General features: G+C 32.9%; 1 protein-coding gene across 1 annotated transcript in view; it reads left to right on the top strand.

Annotated features, from left to right (window-relative positions):
- Positions 1-21,418, top strand: part of CNTLN (centlein) — a 320,561-nt gene that overhangs the window by 151,379 nt on the left and 147,764 nt on the right. Inside the window, exons 9-12 of the mRNA XM_036261826.1 lie at positions 1,288-1,464; positions 3,274-3,399; positions 15,214-15,335; positions 16,685-16,804. Of these exons, the coding sequence (XP_036117719.1) occupies positions 1,288-1,464; positions 3,274-3,399; positions 15,214-15,335; positions 16,685-16,804 (545 nt within the window). The remainder of the gene's footprint in view (positions 1-1,287; positions 1,465-3,273; positions 3,400-15,213; positions 15,336-16,684; positions 16,805-21,418) is intronic.

The raw sequence follows: 21,418 nt of genomic DNA on the forward strand, positions 1-21,418 counted from the left end.
TTTTTGATTTTAGAGAAAAAAGTTTATAAAATACTAATAACTCTTAGCAAGAAGAGTTTTCAAAGGTTCTAGACTTTAAGGGCAATGGATAGAATAAACTTCCACAGACAGGGATATTGGTTTTCTTGTTTTTCCTAAACCTGTACAAACAGCACTTAAAAAAGATAATAAGCAAGGATATATGATGATATAGATATATCCTCATATATATTATTATATATATAATAATTATTAAGTTTAAAAAGCAGGTTAATTCAGTATCATATGAATGGGGGACAAAGAGTCACTTTATAATGGAGTAACATGACAGACACTACCTTAGCCAGGTGATCAACATCAGTATCAATAGTCAAATCGTGTTGATAGTATGTACCATTTGATACAGTGTGATGAAAATGGCACTTTACTTCTGTGATCTTCCTCCCACAAACTTATAAACTCAGTCTAATCATGAGAAAAATATATACAAATTCCAACAGCTGGGGCTGTGGACCAGGGAGTCAAGGATTCCATTCTGGTTAAGGGAATGTATCTCAGTTGTAGTTCATTCCCCAGCTCTGGTTGGGGTCTTGCAGGAGGCAACCAATTGGAGTGTTGCCTCTCTCACATTGATGCTTTTCTCTTCTCTCCTGCTTTCTCCCCCTCCCTCCCTCCCTCCCACCCTGTCTGAAAAATCAATGGAAAAATATCCTTGGATTAGGATTTAAAAAAAAAAAATTGGAAATTTGAATAAACTATCCACCAGCTAAAAATAATGTATGAATGCTGGTTCATTAATATACCATGTTAATTTTAGAGGTGCATAATAGGGGACACTGGGTGTGTGAGAGTGGGAGGTCTAGGATAATTCAGTTTTTTTGTAAATATAAAAACTGTTCTAAAAAATAAATTATATTTTTAAAAAGCAGGTTAAAAGGCAGGATTACAATTTTTTTTTAAGACTAAGTAATATATTCCAAACTTATCATTAGTGTACTCTGAGAGTATAATGATAAATTTGAAATAATTTATAGGTCAGTGGTGTGTATCATTTAACCATGCTTTCAATTTTTTTTCTTGTAAATCTGTATGACAGTATTATTAAGAAAATATTTATACAGACTCTTGGGTATTTTAAGAAAAATGCCATTCTGTTAGGATGATAGAAGTTAAGCTAATGCTGGTTTACAGTTTATTATTGAAATGAAATTTTAATTCTCTGAATACTTATGACTTATATTTAAATATTTACATATATGTGGGTAATATAAGCTATAATTGTATTTGCACATACACTTTTTTAAACAGGTATTTCAACGGCCATCTTTATCGAGTTTAGAAACCTTAATGGTCTCACAAAAGTCTGAAATTGAGTTTTTACAGGAGAAACTGAAAAAGGCAAATGAAAAACTGTCAGAGAATAGATTTATCAGCAAGAGTCCCTCAGAAAAGAGCATCTTGACAAGTGCTGAAGGGAAACCAAAGGTAGGGTTATTTTGTCATTATGTGAATTTGTCAGGATGAAGCTGGCAAGGCAAGCAATAAAGCTGAAAAATAAACAGCCACATTTACTGCTCTGCTTTTAAAAAATATTATGTGTGAAACACTTGATAAAATAATTGTTGGGAGTAGAATGTTTTCCCTTTTTGAAGACTGAATATATTTTCCTAGTTTAATTAATTAAATATGTTAGTATTCTTATACCTGTTTTGCAGTAAATTAATGTTCCTATATTAATGTTTCTATAGATTAGATAAGTAAAGTTTATCTCATCTATAAATTAATCTATGTAAAATATTTAAAGTATTAGTCATGAACTCAGTGTTCTAATTTTAATTAGAAGAAAAATATATCTTAATTTTTTTTGTTTAATTCAGAGATATTTAAATACTGCCCGTGTGGAATATAAACTATTAATAGGAATTTAACATTAATATGTAGAGTTACAAATTTTCAGATATAAATGTATAATAATAGGGAAAAATAAACAATTTTTGTAGCATATTGTCTATTAATGTCTCAACGTTCTCTTTAGTAGTATTCATCACATATTCCTGTTATGCTGCAAAAAATTCTATGAACATTGACTAATATTTAAAATTTATAAAATCACATTGTAAATATGTTATTCCTAGACAAAATGGAAATAACAACATGTTCCTAAAAATAAGTAGTTTTAGGCAGTTTTTTCACACTTGTTACAGCAATAGAAAATAATGTTTTAAAAAGTAGTAAACCATGTTTTCAAAATCATTATTTTTGGTTCTTTTCCGTTTCTCCTGAGTAGAACAAACTATCTTAATAAAGAAAGCATTTAAAATTAGATCCATTTTTTCCTGTGGTACTTTTATTTACTCCCGCTAATATTATTAGTAATTTTCAGAAAAATGAGCTTCATGTATGTATGTATGATGTATGCATTTTTTTTTATTTAAACATAACTGCATTTTACATTTCTTGCCATTTTGGAGTATTTTCATAGCATTGAGCTTTATTTAAATGAAATAAGACATTCCTAAAATTGAGAGAAAACATTACAGAACCTAATTTGGGTGCTTGCTGCATTGCTGACGTTTATAAATGTACTAATTTGATGTTTCATCACTTTAAACAAAAGTCAAGAAAACAAGAGGGATATTTTGAACAAAATTTTCTTTCTTTCATAAGGACATTCAGTAAGTATGAACAATATGTTGCTCAGCTTAATAGTTGCTTTCCCATATTCCTTCTCCAGATTGGTATATGAAGCTGTACATAATATAAACACACATTCATGTCTCTAGTTAGCCACATTATAGTTAATGACCATATGGTCATTATGGTATAAGATCTACTGTCTGTTGTATTTATATTCCTCGAGCATATTGTTCCTTCAACTTCACAGTGTGTTAAACTATTTCAAAGGGGAAAAAATCCTTTCCCTCTTGTTTCTGGTTGTCCTATCAAGTGTAACCTTGGACCCTTATAGAGCAATTAGACCAGCCTCTATCCCCTCCTTTGTAATGAGGTTTCTTGCATTTCTGAGTCTATAACCCTTTAGTCTTCCCTAATGGGACATCATTATTCTGAAAGAAACAATGTAAATGTAAATGAATATTCTCATTAACGAGTCACAGAGAAACCTTTAGCAGTAGCACTGTGGTAATTCCGCTTGTTATTTCTCTGGTATTCCATGCAGGATTTTTTTTTTATAATTCATTATTAGTATTCAAAATTACTTGTTCTTTAATTTTGCATGTCTTTCATAATCCAGTGTTCCAACTAGTTCAACCATGTCCTTGTTTTATTCTCAAGGAACCACCTGTGAAACGTTCAAGGTCTTTGTCCCCAAAGAGCTCGTTCACAGACTCAGAGGCGCTCAAGGAGCTGAGAGAAGCTGAAAGAAAGATTGAAAACTTAGAGAAGGCACTACAACTAAAGGTGAACATTAAATCATTTCTTTAGTAATAACCTTGCAAAGGTAAAGATATACGAAAGTAAACATTCACTTCACAAATTGCTGCTTATCATTTTTCTTCCCTGAATTTAAATAAATGTATAATAAAAATGTGTGATCAGTTGGTCTTGTTTTAAGATTTCTGAGGATCATAATCAAAAATTGCTGTTTGAAAACTAACACTTTAAAATTATTTGGGGATATTTTGGTTTAATACTGGGAATAAATTTCTTATAGTTTCTCAGAGACATATATATATATATATATATATATATATATATATATAAAGTAAAAAGCAATTTCTTATGTTTTTTATATATAATAAACATAAAAAGACAAGGGAGTTAAAAACTATACAAGCCTACTTCAGGCCACTTAAAATTGTCCTTTACAAAAAAATTACATAGTCAAAATGGCAAATAAATGTACATTATTTTTTTCATTTCAATTGTATTTGTCTTAGAATATATGACATTTGAATTAGCATTCTACCAGTGTTTAAGAAACATATACCTTTCAGCATGTCTTTGAGAGTTTATACTTTCCAAGTTATACTCTGTGAATTCTGTTTCTCAGAAGTTGGTTTTGTATATCAAACCAAATTTATGTGATTATATTGAGGACTTTTTATTTTTTATTTATTTATTTATTTTTTTCCTCACCCAAGGACATTTTTCCATTTTTTGTACAGATAGAATGGGAGGGAGAGAGAGGAAGAGAGAGAGAGAGAGAAACATCAATGTGAAAGGGACACATCGAGTGGCTGCCACCCGCACGACCAACCAGGGCCGGGGACAAACTGCAACCGAGGTACATGCCCTTAGCGGGAACCGAACCCGGGTCTCTCCGGACCGCAAGCCAACGCTCTAACCGCTGAGCCAAACTGGCCAGGGCGAGGACTTTTTATTTTTTCTGTGAATTTAATATGGCTAATCTTGTCATTCATTCTTCATTTACAACTACCTGAAGGTCTACACTATTTGAGATTTTGCCATTTAATAGATTCTCAAATAGTTTTATGAAATCCTATGACAAGCCCAATATACACATGATTAGAGTCTAATACATTTAAAGCTTAGATTCTTTGTCATAGAATATAGATTACTCTTAGGGAGAAAAAAATTTGACTTACATTATATATGCTCTAAAACAAATATAGTTTAGAGGTATAGTTAACCATAGCTACAATTAATTTTTTTTTTACTAAACATTGTGTTAATTTATAATTATTCAGAATTAAACTGTTCTAAAACAAAGGAAAATTACTATCTATTGTTTCTACCAAAAACAAAACGATCAGATGATGACCTCAGCTTGCTAGTAGTTAGCCTACTTGAACTTTGTATGCCTGGAGTTATTGTTTACTCCAGAACTTATTGAGCAATACAGTTAGCCAAGCAGTGTGCTAGTCCCTTGTACAACAGGAGAAAAGATGACTTTCTATCACTAAGACCCTTTCTCTAGATAACAACATGCTGAATGAGTAGATAGAATCTAGTGTGTTAGTGTAAACATTCAGCTATCACTAGCTATTATGGGCATGTTTAGAAAGTCATTCTCTATTATTTTCCTCCTTTTGCATAGTTCTTGAAATTCACATGCCACGGATTCTATCCTATATTAATCTGAGTTCTCCAGAGAACAAAACCAATAGGCTATACTTGTTTTATCTTCTTTAATGAGACATCATTATTCTGAAAGATATATATAAAGAGAGAGATTGATTTACTATAAAGAGTTGGCTCATGTTATTTTGGAGTCTGAGAAGTCCAAGATCTACCGTCATTAAGCTGGAGATCCAGGAGAGCCAATGGAATAGATCCACTCTTGTCCAAAGGCCTGAGAACCAGGAGTGTTGATGGTGTAAGTTCCATTCGCAATCCAAGTCTGAGTCTGAAGGTAGGAGCTCTCTATGTCCCAGCTCAAAGACAGTCAAGCAGAAAGAAAGAATTCTTTCTCACTCATCCTTTTATTCTATTCAGACCTTCAACCGGTTGGATGAAGCTATCTCATTAGAAAGGGCAACCTGTATTTTCAGTCTGCTAGTTTAACTGTTAATTTCTTATAGAAGCACCCTCATAGATACACCAGAAATAATGATTAACCAAATATCTAGGCAGTGAAGTTGGCATACAAAATTAACCATCACGTATCCCATTCAGTAGTAGAGGATATCCACTCATTTGCCCCCAGAACTCTGAGTCTCTGATAGACCCTTGTTTTTGGCAGAAGGGAGTAGAGCAATTCAGACATTTTTAGATCTATCCTCTTCCACCTATTGAATTTCTTATTTCAGAAAGTCTCAGAAGCATTATATTAATTTATTTCTTTATTCTTTTGATCTATCAACAGCTCTCTTGCATGAGACCTCAAGTTTATTTTTCAGAGTAAAATTCTGTTTCATACAATTTATTTTTTATTTATACCTTTCTGTATTCTTTTTTAAGACCATTTATGACATGAATTTTAAATGTGTGTTTTCTGGCTTAGATTTGCAAAATAAGGGAACTTTTTTTTTTTTTTTTTTTTTTTTTTTTGGCATTTTATCATTTAGTGGGAAAGGGTTTCTCATTGTAAAGGAGCAAAAGAGTTGAATAAACAAGGCACTATGATCAAGTGCATTTAACCAAAAAAGTGCATAAACAAAAGCTGTATTTTAAGCAATTCTAAGGAGTGATTGACCCAGGGTACCTTTTCATTTATACACACACACACACTTTGATACATTGAAATGATGGTCTTTATTATATTGGCAGTAAGTCATGCATATTATTTTAATACTAGTTATGAGTTTTGTAAAAATATTAACACGTTATCTTGCTCAACTTGCTTTTGTGGCTATTTGTACAAGTTTTCAAGATGGGTGACCCATGTTGTAATAAAAGAGCCAACAGTAATAGAAGTGATGAAAGGTATTATAAAAATCCCATCCATGTTCAAATCCTAACTTCATGAGCATAGTGAACTAACAACTTACAGAGTATAATTTGGAAAGCAATGCATCAGAGCTTTATGAAATTCCTACTACCCTTGAGATCACTAATGCCATGAATCTCTGCTTTATTGACTTTCATGCCTTTGGCAGCTTAATTCTATTAGCACTCTTCTATTCCATTTAATAACATCAGTATATCCTTCAAATGCAGTTTATATTTATTATTTATTTAAAAATTTCCCCCCTCTTATTGATTTTAGAGAGAGAGAGATAGAAACATCGATGAGAGAGAACATTGATTGGCTGTCTCCTGCATGTTCCCCACTGGGGATCGGGCCCACAACCTGGGCATGTGCCCTGACCAGGAATGGAACTGGCGACCTCTTGGTGCATGGGTCAATGCTCAACCAGTGAGCCAACCGGCCGGGCATATATATCTTATTTTCTAATGTTCTCATATTTATGAACTTTATACATTCTGCTGAAATTAAACATACATGGAATCTTTGTATTTTAGAAAAGTTTCAAAAAAAAACTTAAAAAAATACCTTGCTGTCCTTTTCTGAAGATTGAGCTACTGTTTCATTAACAGTGTTTATACTTCTCAGTTTGTCTTACGCCTGCTGAGGAACCTTTGACCAAACTAGAAGAATAGGTTAAGAATCAGTTCTGTTCTTATGAACTCAAAGTAGAATTGCATATATCATCGGGGAAAGTCAGTTGGTACAACTTACCTATTTTCTAATGTTTTAGTCACTTAGACTTGTTTATAATCAGAACATAGAACCTCTAGTTTAGCTAGTTTAATTGCAAAATACATAAAAGGTACTGAGTAAATTTTTTATTGACTGATCTAATTAATGGACCTAATTCAGTGACTGTCCATCACATATCTTTGTGTGTCCTCTTAGGAAAATGTAGTAAATACTTTGGGAACAATAATTCCCAAATGAATTACAGTTGTTTTCATTTAGGCTATTATAAGTCAAATGGGCCCTAAAGAACCATAATCCAAACTACAGTTAATCTGTATTTGTTAGAATATTAGAAGTATTTTGATTTTTCTTCTTAAACATTGTTTTTGAGATATCTAACTTTTGATTGACAACTTCAGTCAACACCTGTTCTTGCAGTAAAATAGGAAAAAAATTTTTATTTGAATTAGATTAATCTATACAGATAGCTTCTATTTATGTTTACGTAACATTTTACTATCAGTTTGTATTATCCTCATCTGAGCAGAGCATATGTTTATTGATATTTCAGAGAAAGAGGAAGGGAGAGAGAGAGAGAGAAAGAGGGGAAATCATCAATGTGAGAGAAAAACATCAATGATTGTCTCCCATATGCTCCCTGACCTAGGGTCAAACCTGCAACTTAGGTATATACCCTACTGGGAATCAAACCCATACCCTTTTGGTGTACAGGACAATGCTCCAACCAACTGGGACACCTGGCCAGGGGCCAGGGTTTTACTGTCTATTTTTGAAGTAGGCTAAAGGAACAGTAGTCTCTAGGACTAATGTAACCCATGCATTACAGTTGAATATTAACATTATCAAAGCACAAATGAACAGATGAAACTTTATTTAAAAATAATTATTATATATTATGTCCATTGAATTGATTTACCAAATAATCTATAATTTGGTTTTATTTTAAATAGTTTAAATTTTAGTAATTTTATAAGAATTATGTAAACACTCTAGGATAAAAAAGCTGTGGTACATTTACACAGTAGAAAACTAAGTAGCTGTGAAAAAGAAGAAACTCTTGCTCTAGTTGATGTGGCTCAGTGGTTAGAGTGTTGGCCCTCGGACCAAAGGGTCATGGGTTTGATTCTCAGACAAGGGTGTATACATGGGTTGTAGGTTTGATCCACAGCCCTAGTTGGGGCCCCCTTGGGGGGCAACCAGTCGATGTGACTCTCTCATATCAATGTTTCTCTTTCTCTTTCTCCCCCTCTATTTTACTCTCTCTAAAAAAAATAAAAAACAAACAAATAAAAAATGGAACTCTTTGCCTCAACAAGGATGGACCTGGAGATTATTATGCTAAGGGAAATAAGCCATTTCAGAGAAAGACAAATATCACATGATCTCACTTATATGTGTAATCTAAAGGACAAAATAGGACCAGAGGCATGGATGATAGGAACAGACTGATACATCTGAGAGGGAAGGAAGAGAGCAACCAAAGACTATATAAGCATATATGCATAGCCAATGGACATAGACAATAGACAGTAATGTGGTGAAGCCCTCCCTAGAGGGGCAGGAGCAAGGTGAACAGATGCAAAGTGGGGGGAAATGTGGGACATCTGAAATAGAATCAACAATAAAATTTTTTTTAATTAAATAAAAACAAAAACAAACATTAAAAAAAGAATTATGTAAACACCCTAGTGTTAGGTATAGTAAATTATGAAGCATGTAAAATTATAGCCTAAAGCTTACCTATAAAACTATTATTCCATAATTTACTTAATAGAAGGAGCGACTTATTTCAATTACTGTAGGAAAGCCAAAAGTATTTCCTAATATTGAGTACATTACACGAAAGTGTTAGGAATTAGAGGTAGCCACATAAGTGCTTTAAGTATTATGCCTTGTACATAACCAGGTATATTGTGAGTGACATATAGGACTCAAAATTTTTACTGAGTTTTAATCTTTGGATTAATAGCATAATGTAGTTGATTGAGAATTAGAGAAAATATTGGTACAAATTCAGTGATTAATGGTAGCTGAGGTAGTATGGGAAAATGATAAAATAATGGCAGTATTAATAATAAGAAACCAAATTTATCCCATTAATTCAGTAGAGGATTGTTGTGAAAGGTAATGGAAAAAATTTAGATATCCTATTTTATTAATTTTTATTTTGGGGTCAATCTTTTAGATTTTGTTTATTCAGAGTTTCTAGGGATTCTAACTCAGACTTTTAAAGATTCCAAAACACTGGAATTGTATGTAATAATTTTATTTCATTTTTAAATTAATTTATTTTTGTTATAGATGTCCCCCCCCACACCCAACTCCCTCCTCCTGAACCCCTCTCACTCCATCCCCAGTTTTCCTGTCTATGTCCATTGGTTATGCATACATGTATATAAGTTTTATGGTTTATCGCTTCCCTCTCCTCCCCCTCCTTATGAGGAATGTCAGTCTGTTCTCTACTTCTATGTCTCTGAGTCTGTTTTGTTCATCATTTTGTTTAGTTCATTATATTCCAGAAATAAGTGAGATCATGTGATATTTGTCTTTCTCTGCTTGGCTTGTTCTGCTTAGGAAAATACTTTTCATGTCCCTCCATGTTGTCTCAAAGGATAAGAGATCTTTCTTATAGCTGCATAGTACTCCATTGTGTATATGTACCACAGCTTTTTTATCTACTCGTCTACTGATGGGCACTTGGACTGTTTCCAGATTGTCGCTATTGTAAATAGTGCTACTATGAACGTAGGGGTACATATATTCTTTCTGTTTGGGGTTTCAGGCTTTTTAGGATATATTCCTAGAAGTGGAATCACTGGGTCAAATGGCAGTTCAATTTTTAATTTTTTGAGGTAACACCATATTGTTTTCCATAGTGGCTGCATCAATCTGCATTCCCACCAGCAGTGTATTAGGGTCCACTTTTCTCCACACCCTTGCCAGCACTTGTTTGATGATTTGTTGATGGTGGCCATTCTGACAGGTGTGAAGTTGTATCTCGTTGTTTTAATTTGTGTCTCTCTGATGATTAGTGACGTTGAGCATTTTTTCACATGTCTCTTGGGCATTTGTATGTCCTGTTTGGAGAGGTGTCTCTTTAGGTCCTCTGCCCATTTTTTAATTGGGTTCTTTGTGTTTCTTTTGTTGAGTTGTGTGAGTACTTTATATATTTTGGAAATTAACTCCTTATCTGATGTATCATTGGCAATTATGCTCTCCCATATAGTGGGTTCCCTTTCCATTTTGATGGTTGTTTCTTTTGCTGTGCAGAAGTTTTTTAGTTTGATGTAGTCCTATGTGTTCATGTTGTTTCTGTTGTTTTCTATTGCCTTTGTTTCTGTTGCCTTAGGTGATGTATCAGTGAAAATTCTGCTGCATCTAATGTCTGAAATTTAGTTGCCTACATTTTCTTCTAGGATTTTTATGGAATCACGAGTCACATTTAAGTATTTTATCTATTTTGAGTTTATTCTTGTGTATGGTGAAACTGTCATTATTTGCAGATGACATGATATTGTACATAGAAAACCCTGAAGACTCCATCAAAAATCTACTAGACTTTATAAATTAATTTTGTCAAGTAGCAGGGTACAAAATTAACTTAAGAAATCGATGACATTCTTATACACCAACAATGAACTCACAGAAAGAGAAACTAAAAAAACAATCCCATTTACCATTGTGGCAAAAACATTAAGATACCTAGGAATAAACTTAACCAAAGAAGTAAAGGACCTCTTCACAGAAAACTACAGGTCATTGAAAAAAGAAATAGAGGAAGATATAAAAAAGTGGAAGCATATACCTTGTTCATGGATTGGAAGAATTAACATCATTAAAATGTCCACACTACCCAAAACTATATAAAAATTCAATGCAATCCCCATCAAAATACCAATGATATACTTTACAGAACTACAACAAATAATCCAAAAGTTTATATGGAACCAAAAAAGGCCTCAAATAGTCACAGTATTCTTGAGAAAGAACAAAGTTGGAGGGATCACATTACCAGACATCAAGTTATACTGCAAAGCCACTGTAATCAAAACAGCCTGGTACAGCCCTGGCCAGTTTGGCTCAGTGATTGGAGCGTTGGCCTGCGGTCCAGAAAGACCTGAGTTCGGTTCCCACTAAGGGCACGTACCTTGGTTGCAGTTTGTCCCCGGCCCTGGTTGGTCGTGCAGGTGGCAGCCACTCGATGTGTCCCTTTCATGTTGATGTTTCTCTCTCTCTCTCTATTCCTCTCTCTCCCTCCCACTCTATCTGAACAAAAAATGGAAAAATGTCCTCGGGTGAGGATAAACAAACAAACAAACAAACAAACACCCAGCCTGGTACTGGCACAAGAACAGGGACATAGATCAATGGAACAGAATAGAGAACCCAGAAATTGACCCAAGACAATATGCTCAATTAATATTTGACAAAGGTGGCAAGAGCATGCAGTGGAGTCAAGACAGCCTCTTTAATAAATGATATTGGGAAAATTGGACAGTTACATGTAAAAAAAATGAAGCTAGACCACGAACTTGTATGTAATAATTTTAAAGAAATTTATTGTAAAGTAAGAGTTTTTAAAGGACTTTAATTCAATGAAAAATAATTACAGGAGGCTATTTTAGAGGCATTTAATACTCAGTTTAAACATGTTTATTTTAAAGTTAATTTTTGACATGAATCTTTTCTAATATCTGTAAATTTCTTGTAATTGAATTATTTAATTCATGTATTTATAATATAACTTGTTTAAATTTGTAATAAACAATTTTAAGGAATCCTAATAAATATAATTATGTTCATTTATGAGAAGATATGAAAATTACTAATTATTCTCATATTTGGCTAATTTAAATTATGCATTTACTTCATATACTTAAGATTAGAAAGTTATTGTTCAAAGAAATGAAATTGTATTTAGATTGTTTACCAACAGTATGGGAAACTCAAAGTCAAGGTTAAATCATTCTTTATTTCTTTTTTTCTTTATCCTCATTCGAGGACATTTTTTCATTTTTTGTTCAGATAGAGTGGGAGGGGGAGAGAGGAAGAGAGAGAGAGAGAGAAACACCAACATGAAAGGTACACATCGAGTGGCTGCCACCCACACGACCCAACCAGAGCCGGGGACAAACTGCAACCGAGATACGTGACCTTAGTGGGAACCGAACCCGGGTCTCTCTGGACTGCAGGCCGACGCTCTAACCGCTGAGCCAAACCGGCCAGGGCTAAATCATTTTTTTTAACTCATCTTTATTGTTGACTGTATTACAGATATTTCCCCCTTTTTCCCCAATGACCCTCTACCCTCCTAATCCCATCCCCCCCTACTGCCTTACCCACACTACTGTAGGTGTTCATTGGTTATGCATATATGCATAGAAGGTCTTTGGTTTATCTCATCCCATCCTCCCTCCCTCCTTCTCTTTGAGATTCATCAATCTAACCACCAATTTGTACTTCTTAATTTCTTTAACTTTTTCACCTATCTCCCCAGCCCCCACCCATCTGGTAAACAACAAAAAATTATCTGTATCTATGAGTCTGTTTCTTTTCTGCTTGCTCATTTTGTAAGTTCAGGTGTTGATAGATATGTATTAATTGCCATTTTATTGTTCATATTTTTGTTCTCCTTCAAGAAGACCCTTCACATTTCATATAATACTGGTGTGGTGGTGATGAACTCCTTCAGCTTTTTCTTATCTAGGAAACTCTTGATATGTTCATTGATTCTAAATGATAGCTTTGCAGGATAGAGTGATCTTGGTTGTAGGTCATTGGTTTTCATCACTATGAATATCTCTTGCCACTCCTTTCTGACCTGCAAAGTTTCTTATGAGAAATCAGCTGTAGTCTTATGGGAGCTCCTTTGTAGGTAACACACTGCTTTTCTCTTGCTGCTTTTAAGCTTCTCTCTTTGTCTTTAACCTTTGGCATTTTGATTATGATGTGTCTTGGTGTGGACCTCTTTGGGTTCATCTTGTTTGGGACTCTCTGTGTTTCCTGGACTTGTACGTCTGTTTCTTTCACCAAGTTAAGGAAGTTTTCTGTCATTATTGTTTCAAATAGGTTTGCAATTTCTTGGTCTCTCTCTTTTTCTGGCACCCCTATGATATGAATGTTGACATGCTTGAAGTTGTCCCAGAGGCTCCTTACACTATCCTCATATTTTTGTATTCTTTTTTCTTTTTGCTGTTCTGATTGGGTGTTTTTTACTTCCTTATATTTCATATTGATGATTTGCTTCTTGGCTTTACCTACTCTACTATTGATTCCCTGTAAATTATCCTTCATTTCAGTTAGTGCATCCTTTATTTCTGACTGGTCTTTTTTGATGTTGTTGATGTTCTTACTAAGTTTCTTGGAAGTCTCCTTACATTCCTTGAAGGTCTTACTAAGTTCCTTGAATGTCTCATCAAGTTCCTTGAACAAGGGCTAAATCATTCTTTATATCCTGTGTCCTAGAAGAAGAGATGTAAATAGCATCTATTTTGAAAAAGGGGCAACTGAGATGTACTGAATTTAAGTAACTATGTAAAGTAAAATTTAGTCAATTTAAGCAGCAGGACTTAAATTGGTATCAGCACTTAAAACCCAGCATGTAGGCTCTTAATATATGGTTCTTCAGTTGAAATGAACCGAATTGAATTCAGTATTTGGAATGTTTAACCATGATATTAAACCATGGTTTAACTTTTTAGTGAGTTTGCAATCACTGGAATTTGTCAGGATAACATTTATTCTGATTGTTCTGGTCAAGAGATTCCATTCTCATGCTTTTTCCCACAAGCAGTTCCATTTCCATATTGCACATAGACCACTTGGTACACCCAGGACTCAATACTTCCTAATAATTACTTAATAGAATTACTGAAGTTCTCCTCCTAGACATATATTCAAAGTAGAATGACAAAATATTTATACTATTGAGACGGGTAGAATTGCAATAAAAGAATGCAAATGCTGTAAAGTATTATCTTACTATTGATAAAAGAGATAGATAGTCAAGGAAACAGTGAATTTGGCTTCTAAATGATAAGGGCATAAGGAAGCTGAGTTGTGCTTTGTGCCTCTATAGGGCAATCACAGTGCCAGTTACTTTACCTGTGTATTAGCTCATTTAATTTAGTCATCATAATTTAAATCTCTATGTTTTTTTCAAAATTTTACAGAAAAAGAAATTGAATTAATTTAAATACTGTTGTTAAGATTATGCTTGCAACTCATAGGAGAAAGCTTCAAGAATGGAATTCAGATCTTTCTGACTGCTATGTGCCTATTCCTCTTACCTCACTGTACTATTAGGGAGCACCCGTTGACTCCACTAAATAAGTATACAAGTTCCTTCATACAGAAGTATGAAAAAGAGTTTAAGAAACAAATATGAAATTCTCAAGGGTAAAAAAACTCACGAATTTACTTATTTTACTTTGAGAAACACAATTTATAAGTAATATAAACATATCCTCTGAACTGAAAATTTGGCCTTTATAAGTTCAATTTTAGGTTTTATCTAAAAATGAAGATTTATCTTCTGTGCTCTATTTAAGACATAATTGTTTAACCAAGTAACGTTTGGCCTGTCTATTCCATGACCTCTTCAAGAGTGCTAAGTCCAGCTTTCCCATTTTAGTTCTTCATGGTACATCCCAAATAAACATAAGTCCAGACTGATTTTCTACTCATATGTAATTCTTGTGCCTTATAACAGACTAATCATGAATACATGGGCTGAAGAATTGCTCTTACTAGTCACTTACACAAATTATATATATATATGCACTTATAACTAACAAACTAATCATGTTAATATATGGGCAAATTTTTGTGTTGAAAAGAAAAAATAATAAAACATCTATAAAATTGGCTTTGTATGTATTTATAACAGGGAAATAAAACTAATTTGATAGCAAAAATTTGAAATTACTTAACCAGCTTTTAAAAAGCAGTGAGAATTGAATTTATCAAGCAAACCTATTCTGAGACTTTAGCAAGTCTTTTCTTCTTCCTCAATAAGTGGCATAAATTGATTTATATTTATATACTGTTTTCTTTTAAATTTTATATTTAGATAGGAAGCCTTTTATTTGTAACATTATACTAATACTTTCTTCAAACTTGTGCACTTGTTTTTTTGTGTTCTATAGAACCAAGAAAATGATGAGCTAAGAGATGCCCATGAAAAACGCAAGGAAAGGCTACAGATGTTACAGACCAACTACAGGGCAGTAAAAGAGCAATTAAAACAGTGGGAAGAAGGCAGTGGCATGTGAGTTACATAGCTCATAAAGGCATTTCCCTAAATATTAAATGGAATGAAGTAGCAGCATATAAGTGTTTTAATGGCTTTTGTTTGATTTCAAGAAATTATTTGGTAGTCAAATCTTTATTGTGAATTTTTAAATAGAGATTATAATAAATGAAAACAGAGAAATATGCTAGCAATAACTAGTTTTTCCTATCATTTGCAGAAATCACTACCATTGGTAATTATGAATTTTTGTATACATTTTTATTTCAATAGTGTATATAACATTTATTTCAATAAATGTATATAATTTAAATCAAAATAGTTCATATTCGTTTGATTGAAAACTATTTTAAATAAATAAAATACTGGTATTACAATATTTAAATACTCGAAAAGTATTTGAAAGGCAAGAGAAATATGAAATTCACATACATAGTTAACTATCTTAAAACTACTTCAGCCTAGTATGTAATTTGAAAATCTTTACTATACATCAGTTTGTTCTGCAGCTTACCTGAATGAATTGCTGGTCTCAGTTCAATTGCTCTTGAACAGGTGTTCAGATCTTGGTTAGTCATAAGTGGCTCCCCTGTTAACAGTATTAACAGAGGGCAAAGGACTGAATGAGTACAGAAAATCTTCTACCCTCTCATCTTTTGAGATGGATCCTTTAGGGCAATGTTGATGGTACACATTGGTCTATTCTATAGAGAAATGCTGTTTCTAAATTGGCCAGTACATCACTTTTTACAAAATAGAAATGAAGAGTTTGTTTTATGTACAGAAAATGAAAACATAAAGGGCATTTGGCATGTTTTGTAGATAATTGTCATATTTAATTTTTTCCTTTGAAGAAAGGAAAGTGTTTCATATTGTTTGTCAGTAAAGCAGTGATAAAACAATTTGTCCTGGATTTAAACTGTGCTCACCTAACTTTTCAGTAGTCACTAAAAGTGTGAAAACTACTTTCTGATATATTCACTGATAATAGTTTGTTTTAATATAGAGCACATATGCAACATTCAGATTGGTTTGTATTAAATTCTAGATGAGTTGATTGCTTATAGCCTTTTTTAGAAACAATGACAATCTTACAATGCATGTTTTATTATTAGTGGAATGAATGAGAGAAATAGAATATGATGTGTCTGCTTGAAAGTTTTCTTTCTGTAGTAACAGTTTATTTTTTTAGGTAATTATGATAATAGGATTTTAATTTCTATGTACTTTAGGTTTTAGGGAATGCATTTCATAAATAGTGAACTTGAATTAGAAATTTGGTCAACAAAAATTTAGGGAATATTTAAATGGATTTTTATTGCACTTTGAACATGTTAAGGAAGAAGGCAACTTTATTTTAAAAATAGGACTGAAAGCAGAAAAATAAAGGGAACAGATCCCCAACAACTTCGACCAGAAGATTCTGTTGCTGTATGGAATGAACTGGCCTATTTCAAAAGGGAAAACCAGGAGCTGATGATTCAAAAGTGAGTTTCTTTTTAAACAATATATGGACTTAGATAAACATTTGGGAGAAAGTTTTTGTGACTTAAAGACCATGAGAGAAATACCTTAGAAAATTTGGAAATGAAATAATCTTTCTTTATGCCAATAAACTTAAAGAAAAAAAAAGGACTAGTTTTTAAAATATATATATATGTATAATGCAATAACAAGTTGCACATTTGCTAGCTCTGGGTGAAACTGTATAATATGATCTAGGGATTGTGTTAATTAATGTGGCTCTCATCTGTTGGAGGTGTCGCTCTTCATTAGCTTGTATTTTAGACACTGCCGTGCTTCATTTTTAGAATGAGGTGGAGAGGGGATAACCTAGCCAGCCATCCTTGTTTGATCTCTTAGATACATACGCAATGCAGAATGCCTGAGCTCTCTTGGTTCCCTGCCCTGTCCTGCTAATCCCAGTTGAGCTCATTATGGTGTAGCCTTGCTGCTACTCTAGGAGCCAGAGCTGTCCAAGCTAATTACTGGTAGCAGCAGAACTGCCTGTTAAGGGTCTGGTATGGATCTGCTAACATGGTCCTTGGTAGTGACCTGCAAAAGACACCAGGGAATTGCTTTCTTGCTGTGCACTGCCTGTCCTTTGGGCTTAATGTTGATCCCTCACATAGGTCTTTTAGCTGCCCTAAGTATAAAACTTGATGAAGGATACTCATATTTTAGAAAACATACAGTTTGTTTCCTTGATCTTATAATTCACAAGCTATTATATTCAGCTTGGAAAAGAAAACACTTTTTTTTTTTTTTTTTGAAACAAAAAGGAGATAGACCAACATAATTAGCCTCTTTTGCTATTGAACTATTTCTTTATTCAAGTTAATTTTTGATATTCAGATCATGCAATTTTTTGAAAGCCTGGATGTCTTTTAGATTACTAGAATTTAGCATTATGTATAGCGTAATATCAATAAATACTGAATTTTCTTTAGCTGTAAGTCAAAATTTTATTTTATATACTATATAATAACACATGTAACTTTAGATTACCACCTTTTCTGTGTAATTGTAAACTTTTGAGGAAATGAACATATCAGATTTAAAAGTATACTTTCAATTACCTCTTAAAGTATACTACACTCAATTAGTGCTAAATGTTTATGCTAATAATAGTCTCTTATCTTGAAAATTATTTTATAGATTTGTCCCAGAAATGTTCCTTGATAATTTTAATAGCTTTATGGAGATATAACTCAGAATAGCTTTTAGTATATTTGAAGACTTGTACATCACAGTAAATTTTACAAGATTTTCATTAAATCCCCCTAAGACCCTAACACCATTTAGCTGTCACCTCCCCAATTCTTCTACCTACCATTCCCAGCCCTAGGTAACCACTAATCTACTTTCTATGTCTATAGATTTTCCTATTTTGGACATTTCATATAAATGGAATTATATAATATGTGTTCCTTTGTGACTAGCCTCTTTCACTTGGCATAATGTTTATCCATATTGTAGTACCTATCAGTACTTTCTCTCATAATTGTTAATGTTCTTTTTGACTACATAAATGAAACTTAATTTTGGACAAAGTGAATTAGGTAAGAAGACCTAATCTACCTAGTTGCAAAATCTAATCTATTCAAAAAATTTTCAAGCAGAGGATTATTTGTTAGAATCCTTGCCTGTTCACTCAGCAATGTGTGTACATTACAAGTAGCTCTTTGAATTAAATGCTGAGTCATTATTAGAAGTATGGAATTTTTCCTTCCTGAATCTGTTTAAGTTCATTTGGTTGTAAATATTAGCCTTAATTTAGTTAAACATCGTGAAATTTGTGTTGATAATCATTAAAGAATGATAAGTAATTGATATAAACTTGAAATCATATAATAATATTTTATTGGGGGAAGGTTGAGTTATTTTAGTTAACAAGTGTATTTAAACTACTACTTTGTGACAGGTACTCTGCTAGGTAATGAAATGAGAACATTTGAGACATTTACTGATCTCAGGGAACTTCCTTGAAAACATGTTCTGTATTAAATTTTGTAATGAAATATGATGTTAAAATGAAACTAAAAGTATTACGGTGAAACAAGACTTACGAAACATAAATCTTTTATTTATTAAAATTTGTTTATTAATGAGGACAAATTTTTCTTTTTAAAAATTTATATACAGTACATTGACTTTTTAGCGTATAGTTATGAGTTATAATAGAATGTGTGTGTGTGTACTTCTATTATATGTGTACAATAGATTTGAGTGCCACCACTCTTAGGATACAAACTAGTTCCATTATCTCAAAAAATTTCCTTTTTCTGACCCTTTATAGTCAAATCCCTAACACCTGGCAACCACTGAATTATTGTTCTTCCCTATAGCTTTGCCTATTTTCAGAATGTCATAAGCATGGGATGACATACTCTTTAATTTTTTGAGACGGGCTTCTTTGACTTGGCAAAATGCCTTTGAGATTCATTCATGTTGTTTCATCCAGTTTGTTTTTTTATTGCTAAATGGTATTCTATTGCATGAATGTTCCACAGTTTATTTATTTATCTCCTGGAGAACATTTGGGTCATTTCTTGTTTTTTTTTTTGCAGTTATGAATTAGCTTCTATACATGGATTTTTGGGTGAGAGTAACTTTTGATTTTTTAAGGGCAATACCCTTATTTGCATTGCTGGTGTATTATGGTCAGTGAATGTATAAGTCTAAGAAACTGCCAAACTGTTTTCCAGAGTGGCTATACCAGTTTTCATTTCTACCAGGGATACAAATGAATTGAGTTTCTCCACATCCTTGTCAGCACTTAGTGTTGTCATTACTTTTTTAGTGTATTGGTATCTCATTGTGATATTAATTTGCATTTCTCTAATGGCTACTGGTATTGATCTTTTTTCATGTGCTTATGTTATGTGCTGTCTTTATACCTACTTTGATGAATGTCTATTCATGTCTTTTGCCCATTAAAAACTGATTGGTTATTAAACCAATTAAACAATATTGTTTTTATATGTAGTCTTTATACAAGTCCTTGATCAAATATATGGTTTGTAAATATTTTCTCCCACTCTGTAGATTACCTTTTTATTCTCTTAGCAGTGCCTTTTGCATGACAAAAGTTTTAATTTTGATCAAGTTCAACTTATTAATTTTTTTATTTTATGGATCATGGGTTTAATGTCATATCTAATAACTTCCTGACCTGAGGTCACAAGTATTTTCTCCCACGTTTTCTTCTAAAAGTTTTATATTTACCTCTGTGGTCCATTTTGAGCTAATATTAGTATAGTTTGTAAATTACAGGTTGAAGTTTATTTTCTATTTTTTGCAAGTTTTTGTCTAATAGCAGCAACATCATTTTTGAAAAGACTATCTTTTGTCCAATAATTTGCCTTTGTAACTGTCAAATATCAACTGAATATAATTTTATCAGCCTACTTCAAGACTGTTTTATTCCATTAATCTGAATTCCTAAACTTTAGTTAACAGTACTCTGTCTTGATTACTGTACCTAAGAAATTTTAAACTTAGTGAGTCAAATGGCTTTATACTTTTTCAAAATTGTTATGGCTTTTCCATACAAGTTTTAGCTACAAAAATAGATTAAAAAAATACCTGCAGCCTTGGCGGGTTTTGCTTAGTGGTTGGAGCATCAGCCTGCAGACCAGAGAGTCCTGGGTTCGGTTCCTGCTAGGGCATGTAGCTCGGTTGCAGTTTGTCCCCTGCCCCGATTGGGGTTGTGTGGGTGGCAGCCACTCGATGCCTTTTTCTCACGTCGATGTTTCCCTCTTTCTCCCTCCCGCTCTATCTGAAGATAAATGCAAAAATGTCCTCGGGTGAGGATAAAAAAATAAAAAAGAATAAATAGCTGCAGCTACCAAAATTATGTAGGATTCTTGATTGCATTGTGCTAAATCTATAGATCAGTTTGTAGAGAATTGGCATATTAACTATGGTGAGTCTTCTATTCTATGAATATGTCATGTTTCTTAATTTATTGAGATTTCCTTCATCAATGTTTTATAGTTTTACCATCCAGATTTTACATGTCTAATTCTTTTGTTAGATTTACATTAAAATAGTGAAGGAATTAAGGAAAAAACAAACAAACAACCCACAACTCATAGATAGAGACAACAGTATGGTGATTACCAGAGGAAAAGGGGTTGGGGGAGGTAGAAGAGTAGAAGTGGGGATAAATGGTAACTGAAGGAGACTTGACTTTGGGTGGTGAACACACAATACAATATACAGATGATGTATTATAGAATTGTACACTTGAATCCTGTATAATTTTATTAACCAATATCACTCCAATAAATTCAATAAAATTTTTTTTTGAAGTAGGAGAAAAGATATTTAAATTTTGGAGCTATTATAAGTGGTATTATTTGTAATTTTGGTTCCTAATTATATATTGCTAATGTGTAGAGTAAGTTACATTTTTACATGCTGACATTTTATCTTGCGTATTGATATGTTAGAGCTAAGTTTGCCATGTTATTATTTTGTTTGTTTCCTCTGTTTCCCTTTTCCTTCTTTCTAATGTATTACTTGAACATTTGTTTAGAATTACCTTTTTAATTGCCTACAGGGTTTTGGAGTATATCCCTTTGAGTTAGTTTTTT

This window comes from Molossus molossus, unplaced genomic scaffold (assembly GCF_014108415.1).
Source record: "Molossus molossus isolate mMolMol1 unplaced genomic scaffold, mMolMol1.p scaffold_m16_p_14, whole genome shotgun sequence".
NCBI lineage: Eukaryota > Metazoa > Chordata > Mammalia > Chiroptera > Molossidae > Molossus > Molossus molossus.